We start from the raw sequence: 10,509 nt of genomic DNA on the forward strand, positions 1-10,509 counted from the left end.
TACAAAAGACAAGAAAGGACACTACATAATGACCAAGGGATCAATCCAAGAAGATATAACAATTATAAATATATAGGCACCCAACATAGGAGCACCTCAATACATAAGGCAACTGCTAACAGCTCTAAAAGAGGAAATCGACAGTAACACAATAATAGTGGGGGACTTTAACACCTTACTTACACCAATGGACAGATCATCCAAAATGAAAATAAATAAGGAAACAGAAGCTTTAAATGACACAATAGACCAGGTAGATTTAATTGATATTTATAGGACATTCCATCCAAAAACAGCAGATTACACTTTCTTCTCAAGTGCGCATGGAACATTCTCCAGGATAGATCACATCTTGGGTTAGAAATCAAGCCTCAGTAAATTTAAGAAAATTGAACTCATATCAAGCATCTTTTCTGAACACAACGCTATGAGATTAGAAATCAATTACAGGGAAAAAAACGTGAAAAGCACAAACACATGGAGGCTAAACAATACGTTACTAAAAAACCAAGAGATCACTGAAGAAATCAAAGAGGAAATCAAAAAATACCTAGAGACAAATGACAATGAAAACACGACAATCCAAAACCTATGGGATGCAGCAAAAGCAGTTCTAAGAGGGAAGTTTATAGCTATACAAGCCTACCTAAAGAAACAAGAAAAATCTCTAGTAAACAATCTAACCTTACACCTAAAGGAACTAGAGAAAGAAGAACAAACAAAACCCAAAGTTAGCAGAAGGAAAGAAATCATCAAGATCAGAGTGGAAATAGATGAAATAGAAACAAAGAAAACAATAGCAAAGATCAATAAAACTAAAAGCTGGTTCTTTGAGAAGATAAACAAAATTGATAAACCAATAGCCAGGCTCATCAAGAAAAAGAGGGACAGGACTCAAATCAATAAAATCAGAAATGAAAAAGGAGAAGTTACAATGGACACCGCAGAAATACAAAGCATCCTAAGAGACTACTAGAAGCAACTCTATGCCAATAAAATGGACAACCTGGAAGAAATGGACAAATTCTTAGAAAGGTATAACCTTCCAAGACTGAACCAGGAAGAAATAGAAAATATGAACAGACCAATCACAAGTAATGAAATTGAAACTGTGATTAAAAATCTTCCAACAAACAAAAGCCCAGGACCAGATGGCTTCACAGGTGAATTCTATCAAATATTTAGAGAAGAGCTTACACCCATCCTTCTCAAACTCTTCCAAAAAATTGCAGAGGAAGGAACACTCTCAAACTCATTCTATGAGGCCACCATCACCCTGACACCAAAACCAGACAAAGATAATACAAAAAATGAAAATTACAGACCAATATCACTGATGAATATAGATGCAAAACTCCTCAACAAAATACTAGCAAACAGAATCCAACAACACATTAAAAGGATCATACACCACGATCAAGTGGGATTTATCCCAGGGATGCAAGAATTCTTCAATATACGCAAATCAATCAATATGATACACCATATTAACAAATTGAAGAATAAAAGCCATATGATCATCTCAATAGATGCAGAAAAAGCTTTTGACAAAATTCAACACCAATTTATGATAAAAACTCTCCAGAGAGTGGGCATAGAGGGAACCTACCTCAACATAATAAAGGCCATATATGACAAACCCACAGCAAACATCATTCTCAATGGTGAAACACTGAAAGCATTTCCTCTAAGATCAGGAACGAGACAAGGATGTCCACTCTCACCACTATTATTCAACACAGTTTGGGAAGTCCTAGCCATGGCAGTCAGAGAATAAAAAGAAATAAAAGGAATACAAATTGGAAAAGAAGTAAAATTGTCACTGTTTGCAGATGACATGATACTATACATAGAGAATCCTAAAAATGCCACCAGAAAACTACTAGAGCTAATCAATGAATTTGGTAAAGTTGCAGGATACAAAATGAATGCATAGAAATCTCTTGCATTCCTATACACTAATGATGAAAAATCTGAAAGAGAAATTATGGAAACACTCCCATTTACCATTGCAACAAAAACAATAAAATACCTAGGAATAAACCTACCTAGGGAGACAAAAGACCTGTATGCAGAAAACTATAAGACACCGATGAAAGCAATTAAAGATGATACCAACAGATGGAGAGATATACCATGTTCTTGGATTAGAAGAATCAATATTGTGAAAATGACTATACTGCCCAAAGCAATCTACAGATTCAATGCAATCCCTATCAAATTACCAATGGCATTTTTTACGGAACTAGAACAAATCATCTTAAAATTTGTATGGAGACACAAAAGATCCTGAAGAGCCAAAGCAGTCTTGAGGGAAAAAAAGAGAGCTGGAGGAATCAGACTCCCTGACTTCAGACTATACTACAAAGCTACAGTAATGAAGACAATATGGTACTGGCACAAAAACAGAAATATAGATCAGTGGAACAGGATAGAAAGCCCAGAGATAAACCCACGCACCTATGGTCAACTAATCTATGACAAAGGAGGCAAAGATATACAATGGAGAAAAGACAGTCTCTTCAATAAGTGGTGCTGGGAAAACTGGACAGCTACATGTAAAAGAATGAAATTAGAACACTCCCTAACACCATACACAAAAATAAACTCAAAATGGATTAGAGACCTAAATGTAAGACTGGACACTATCAAACTCTTAGAGGAAAACATAGGAAGAACACTCTTTGACATAAATCACAGCAAGATCTTTTTTGATCCACCTCCTAGGGTAATGGAAATAAAAACAAAAATAAACAAATGGGACCTAATGAAACTTCAAAGCTTTTGCACAGCAAAGGAAACCATAAATAAGATGAAAAGACAACCATCAGAATGGGAGAAAATATTTGCAAACGAATCAACGGACAAAGGATTAATCTGCAAAATATATAAACAGCTCATTCAGCTCAATTTTAAAGAAACAAACAACCCAATCCAAAAATGGGCAGAAGACCTAAATAGACATTTCTCCAAAGAAGACATACAGATGGCCACGAAGCACATGAAAAGCTGCTCAACATCACTAATTATTAGAGAAATGCAAATCAAAACTACAGTGAGGTATCACCTCACAGCAGTTAGAATGGGCATCATCAGAAAATGTATAAACAACAAATGCTGGAGAGGGTGTGGAGAAAAGGGAACCCTCTTGCACTGTTGGTGGTGTGCTGAATTGGGCGATTGGGATTGACATGTATACACTGATGTGTATAAAATTGATGACTGATTAAAAAAAAAAACTTAAAATCTTTTGCAGAGCAAAGGAAACCATAAACAAAATGAAAAGACAACCTACAAAATGGGAGAAAATATTTGTGAATGCTGCTACTGAGAGGGATTAATCTCCAAAACATACAAACAGCTCATACAGCTCATGACCAAAAAAAACAACCCAATCAAAAAATGGGCAGAAGCTCTAAATAGACATTTTCCCAAAGAAGACATACAGATGGCCAAAAGGCACATGAAAAGATGCTCATGCCTAATGATTAGAGAAATGCAAATCAAAACTACAATGAGGTATCATCTCACACTGATCAGAATGGACCTCATCAAAAAGTCTAGAAATAATAAATGCTGGAGAGGGTGTGGATAAAACAGAACCCTTCTACACTGTTGGTTGGAATGTAAATTGATACAGCCACTATGGAGAACAGCACGGAGGTACCTTAAGAAGCTAAAAGTAGAGCTACCGTATGATCCTGCTACTTTACTCCTGGGCATATATCCAGAGGAAACCATAATTCGAAAATATACATGCACCCCAATGTTCAGTGCAGCACTATTTACAATAGCCAAGATATGGAAGCAATCTAAATGTCCATCGACAGAGGAATGGATAAGGACAATGTGGTATATATATACAATGGAATGTTACTCAGCCATAAAAAGAATGAAATGATGCCATTTGCAACAACATAGATGGACCTAGAGATTATCATACTAAATGAAGTCAGAGAATGACAAATATCATATGATATCACTTATATGTGGAATCTAAAAAAAAAACCATTGAACTTCTATACAAAACAGAAATAGACTAATAGACATAGAAAACAAACTTATGGTTACCAAAGGGGAAAAGGGGGGAGGGCTAAATTAGGAGTTTGGGATTAACATATACACACTACTATATATAAAATAGATAACCAGCAAGGACCTACTATATAGCACAGGGAATTATACTCAACATTTTGTAATAACCTATAAGGGAGAAGAATCTGAAAAAGAATATATATACATATATATATATGTATGTATAACTGAATCACTTTGCTGTACATCTGAAACTAACACAACATTGTAAATCAACTGTACTTTACTAAAAAAAACTTTTAAATCTGAATGGAAATTGATTCCCAAAATATTTGCCTGCTCTCATACTGCTGGGAATTTTCATGCACTACCAGGGGAACACAGATAGCACAGTTTGAAACTATTGCTCTAAAATATGATTCTTAACTTTGGGGTCTCAATCCTTTAAATTGTGTTGAACTCTATGATAAATTTTCTGGAAGGAGGGTCCAATCTCAGCCTTGCTTTATCTCTCTTGCTTACTCATGCATGTGTACCTACACACTCGCGCACAGAAACATTTTCATTCACAGATCTCCTGATGCTCAAATATGGACCTCAAGTTAAGAATCATGGCTTAAAAACACTGATTTTCAGAAAGCTCAAAAATAAGTTTCTTTTAGCTTCATCTTGATGCTTCTTAATTTTGGTGATTTAAGAGTGTTTTTATTTAACAACTTTGTATAGAAAACAACAAAATAAAGAGCATTTCATTTGCATGTCCCCCCAGTATCCTAGGGAGAGATACTTTAGGGAAAGCATCCCACCTATAACAACTGAGGCTGGCTTCTACACAGTTCAGATTTGATCAAACTTGGATTATGGTTCTTGATTCTGTTTTTTTTTTTTTTTTCTTTATTCCATCTCTCTCCACAAGATCTGAATGACCTGTACAGTCTCCCCTAAATTTAAAACTTCTTTAATTTCCACTACCCTGCTTCCCACTCAACAATTTGAACTTACAAAAGAAAATACTAGGGAAGGATCAAGGATCACTCACGTTTTAAAGAGATTCTTCACTTTACAGAAAGGTTCACAAGTGTCCTTTAAATTTTTAGCTTGTTTTTAGTGAACTTAAAGTATTATATTGGCTTTACAAAACTCAAATGCATTCTGTTTCCTAAATATAAAGAACAGGTTTCTTAATAGCTTCCCTTCTACTTTTATAGCTCGTATTTTTCAATGTCTTTTCACGTATGTTTAAAAAAAACTTAGAGCAGTCTGGGAAATAGCACACCAGGAATCAGGATCCCCACTTGGTGGGTGAAGAAGCCTAAGTGCAGCTACCAGGTTCATTCATGGCGAGGAGAGAGCTAGCCCTCAACGTTCCAGTCCGGTATCCACAATGCCTGCCCTGATGGCGTGTTCTGACCCGAGTTGCTGATGCTGCATGTTCCTTGTGCTATTGTAGATGTTGATGAGTGTCTGCAGCAGAATGTGCACTGTGGGCCGAATCGCATGTGCTTCAATATGAGGGGAAGTTACCAGTGCCTCCAGACGCCCTGTCCGCCCGACTACCAACGGGATCCTGTGTCAGGGTATGTCTTGCCTTCTCTTCCCAGACATGCTTTTGAACATCCTTCTTCCTCTCTCTCCTTGACCAACAACCCCTGTCTGCAGTCATGTTTCACTCACAGGACGTCAATAGCCCCCCAGGGGACAGAGAGTGACGGTGTGTTCCTTCTTCAGTGAACTGGCCAAAAAAATGAGCTCATCCTGCAGCAGCCACTGCAGCTGAAACCATCACTTTGAGCTGCAGAGTTTCTTGGAGCAAGTCTCCCCAGCATGTAATCCACCAGGCAACATCTAGAATTCCGCCACAGCAGGAAGCATTTTATAGGGTGATAGAGCCTGCTTTTCTTTGAAATTGTCTCCTTTCCGTTGGTGTCGCCTCAGGGTTTTCAGGGCTCTCAGCCGTTAGAGCGCTCCAAGAAGTATCATGGCTGTTATGGTGATGAGGAGGAGAGCAAAGATGAGTCAGTGGTCTGTCCATTCACAACTCATCTCGCTTACGTATCCTGCTGTCTGAAACACTGTCTTTTCTGGGTTCTGAATAAACCACTCTTCTATTTTCTCCCTCCCCTTACAGAAATGTTGTATTCTGTTTAGGTACCAAGTTAGTGGGGTGCTTGGAAAATGAGATAATGGCCATCATGAATAGGAACCACTAATAAGGTGGTTCTGAAACCAAATGCTGGTTGGATCTCACACTTTGTTTTCCTCTCAGCGGTGACTACCATGTTACCGTAACATGGTCAAGTGCGGACTGGCCAGGATCCATCAAAAACCTATTTGTAATCTGTCTGAGGGTAATAGGAAGGAAAGGGAAAAAATTAAAAGTGCAGACTTAGGATACTTTTAAAAATACTATGACTGAAGAATCCCTATCTTCAGAACATGGTCCTTTGTACTTTCTTTTTTTTTTTTAGTTTTACTCTTTATTACCAGTGATTTCTGGCAGACAATTTAAAAGTCATGACGACTCAAGAACAACCACTGTGGGCCCTGGAAAAAGAAAATATAGTATTTTTAATCTAAAATCATGTGGAAGGCAAGTACAGAAGGAAGTTTTTTTTCAGGAGTCCTAATTGACCTTTTATTATTTTTAGAAAAGTAAACCAAATATCAAAATATTCTATTTCTGCTTTCAAATAGTCTTAGGATAGATGTTAAAATTTTTAAATCATTTCTATTCCTCTCTTTAAGAAGTCCTTGTTTCCAATATATGTGCAGATGCTTCTCTTTCCAAAACTGACTTTTCATTTTAAAGACAATCTTGTGGTACTCATACTTTCTTCAGTGGTTCAAAAGCTTCTGATTTTAATAGAGCTGAGAGAGAGATATATGACTCTAGACCAGCACATTCTCATCACCATCTGGCATCTGGTTTCCGTTAATGACACAGAACGTGGGGCGAGCCTTAGTGCTTTGCAGTCAGACTGTCTCCTGCCTTTAATGCCCAAAAGTTGTCATGCATCACGATCACCTGCATCATGCTTTCTCCTGCTTCCAAGACAAGATAACTGTATACATTTCATGTGTTTGTTGTCCTTAGGTTCTGCCTCAAGAACTGTCCACCCAATGATTTGGAATGTGCCTTGAGCCCGTATGCCTTGGAATACAAACTTGTCTCCCTCCCATTTGGAATAGACGCCAATCAGGATTTGATCCGGCTGGTTGCATACACACAGGATGGAGTGATGCATCCCAGGACAACTTTCCTCATGATAGATGAGGAACAGACTGTTCCTTTTGCCTTAAGGGATGAAAACCTTAAAGGAGTGGTGTACACAACACGACCACTACGAGAACCAGAGACCTACCGCATGAGGGTTCAAGCCTTATCCTACAGTGCCAACGGGACCATTGAATATCAGACCACATTCATAGTTTATATAGCTGTGTCTGCCTATCCATACTAAGCAGCTCTCCAAAGCCTAATCCACATAATTAAACTGCATATATCATGGGAATCAAGTTCTCTTCCAGATTACTGTCTCCTGAACAGTTGCAATCTTGGCAACTTGAAAATGGTGCTATGCTCTTTTGTGTGCCTTCCTTGGTACTGCTGAGGTATTTTCATGATCCCACCATGGTCATATCTTTTGGTAAGGTCTAGAAAAGTCCCTTAGTATTTTCTTTATTTATTACACTGGAGCAGTTACTTTGCAAAGATTATCCTGAACATCTAGCAGGACCCATCAGTGATGTGTTTATAGTAACATAGTAGCTAAGATAATTTCCTGTAAAAAAAGAAAAGAAAAAAGCCAAGTGGATTTGAGCATTTAACCATTTTTAGAATAATAAAACTGCTTGCTATGTGTTTTGATCAAAGCTTACCAAGTAACTTATGAAGATGCTTTTTTATGTATTAATACTTTATAATAGGACTTACATACTTATGTTCACTTAGGAAAGAAAGAAATACCACTCATTGTAGAAATATAGTACAGCTTCTAGAAAGTTTTGATACCAAATGATGCTCACCTTGATTGAACATCCAAAATAAGGAGATTATTTTCAGTGACTTTCTGGAACCAGCTGAACCAGTTAGGATAGTAGGAAAAAAGTATTTTTGTCCGCAATGATTATTTATGGCATGGATCTTTGCTCTAACATTTTTGACATGGCCTTCCATTCAGTTAGCGCCATAACTTTTTTTTTAAATTTTTTTTTAAAGTCTTTATTGAATTTGTTACAATACTGCTTCTGTTTTATGTCTTGGTTTTTTGGCCATGAGACATGTGGGATCTTAGCTCCCCAACCAGGGATTGAACCCACACCCCCTGCATTGGAAGGCGAAGTCCTAACCACTGGACTGCCAGGGAAGTCCCATCTCCATAACTTTTACATTCTAGACTTTTAAAATTTTCCTGTCAATTGGAAACAATTTTTTTTAAATACCAGTGGGACAGTTTTGTTTTTCTTGAAAATCTTGTATGTTCAAATTAGCATAAATGTTAAACGTCAATACACTGTAAATGGTGGTAACAGACTCTGGAAGCAATTGCCAGGATGTATTCTATTTTTATGAAGTGTACATATATTTCCTTAGTGTGTATTTTCTATATAATATCTTGATGGACTCTTTTATAAAGTTATTTTATAAAAAAATAACATTGTTACAGTAAAACCCGCCTAAATAAAATTTTCACATCCTTTTTCTTAACTTTTTTTAAAACCTAAAATTTGTTTCCTTATAGCTAAAGTATTAAAGTTTATAGACACACATACATATATGTGTATGTCATACATATCATAATTTAATCATCACAACTCTTGAGATAGTATTAGTCACATTTTTTATGTCAGGATCCTAGGATTCAGATAACTTATGTAACTTCCTTAAGACAACACAGCTAATTAGTCACAAAAATGTCATACCTTCTACTTCCCATGACTCCAAGTTAAACAGTATCTCCATTTCATGACAGTTTTCTCACCTAGCTAAACAGTTTTATATCACATGAAGTGACTTCATCTACCTGTGATTGATAGGTAATAAGCTAGCAAAGGTCTGATCATGGCCTATGATTGATTGAAGAATGTTTACCTAGCTCACATTATTCAAAGAAACCTGGAAAAATCATGTAGTCCACAGCCAGGCAGTCAGGAGGGTGATTATCTAAATCAATGTTTGCCAAAGAATATTCTACAGAACAATAGCCCAGGTAAGGTACTTTGAGTCAACTGAGTTCCAATATCAAGAAGTTTGTGAAACACTATATATCATGTCCTCCTATTAAATATTTACTATGAGTACTGATACTTAAATAATCTTAGAAATTCAGTAGTAAACAAATTTAAATTGTTCAAGTCCACAATTACCAAAATATTTAATCACAAACATTTGCCCCCAATGTATGGTAATATATCACTGAACATTTGGAGAATGCTGGTTTAATATAATCAAGATATCTGCTCAACTCCTTAGTCCTTAGAAAGGATACTTTACAGCCTACTTTGGTAAACAATTCCAGCACATGACCTTGACCATTGAGCTTCTTCTTAATTAAACCACGCTGACTTTAACACCCCACTTACGTCAATGGAGAGATCATCCAGACAGAAAATCAATAAGGAAACACAGGGGCTTCCTTGGTGGTGCAGTGGTTGAGAGTCTGCCTGCCAATGCAGGGGACACGGGTTCGAGCCCTGGTCTAGGAGGATCTCACATGCCGCGGAGCAACTAGGCCCGTGAGCCACAACTGCTGAGCCTGCGCGTCTGGAGCCTGTGCTCTGCAACAAGAGAGGCCTTGATGGTGAGAGGCCCGCGCACCTTGATGAGGAGTGACCCCCACTTGCCGCAGCTAGAGAAAGCCCTGGCACAGAAACGAAGACCCAACACAGCCATAAATAAATAAATAAATAAATAAAATAAGGAAACACAGGCCTTAAATGATACATTAGACCAGATAGACTTGATATTTATAGAGCATTCCATGGAAAAGCAGAATACACATTTTTTTCAAGTGCACATGGAACATTCTCCAGGATAGATCACATACTGGGCCAGAAAGCAAACCTCGGTAAAGTTAAGAAAATTGATATCTTATCAAGCATCTTTTCCGACCACAACGCTATTAGACATCAACTACAGTAAGTCCCCTACATGCAAATAAGTTCAATTCCAAGAGCGTGTCCATAAGTCCAATTTGTTTGTAAGTTCAACAAAGTTAGCCTAGGTACCCAACTAACACAATCAGCTATATAGTACTGTACTGTAACAGGTTTATAATACTTTTCTTACAAATAATACATTAAAAAACAGAAAACACTTTTAATCTTACAGTACCTTTGAAAGTACAGTAATACAGTACAACAAATGGCATACAGGGGCCAGCATCGAGTGAACAGGCAAGAAGAGTTACTGACTGGAGGCAGGAGAGGAGGTGGGAGATGGTAGAGCTGAAGGATCATCAGCAATAGGAGACA

General features: G+C 37.3%; 1 protein-coding gene across 1 annotated transcript in view; it reads left to right on the forward strand.

Moving 5' to 3' along the window:
- Positions 1-8,722, forward strand: part of HMCN1 (hemicentin 1) — a 518,244-nt gene extending 509,522 nt beyond the window's left edge. Inside the window, exons 106-107 of the mRNA XM_059937996.1 lie at positions 5,486-5,612; positions 7,130-8,722. Coding sequence (XP_059793979.1) covers positions 5,486-5,612; positions 7,130-7,496 — 494 coding nt within the window. The 3' untranslated portion in view covers positions 7,497-8,722. The remainder of the gene's footprint in view (positions 1-5,485; positions 5,613-7,129) is intronic.
- The last annotated feature ends 1,787 nt before the right edge of the window (positions 8,723-10,509 follow it).

Source organism: Balaenoptera ricei, chromosome 1, assembly GCF_028023285.1.
Source record: "Balaenoptera ricei isolate mBalRic1 chromosome 1, mBalRic1.hap2, whole genome shotgun sequence".
NCBI lineage: Eukaryota > Metazoa > Chordata > Mammalia > Artiodactyla > Balaenopteridae > Balaenoptera > Balaenoptera ricei.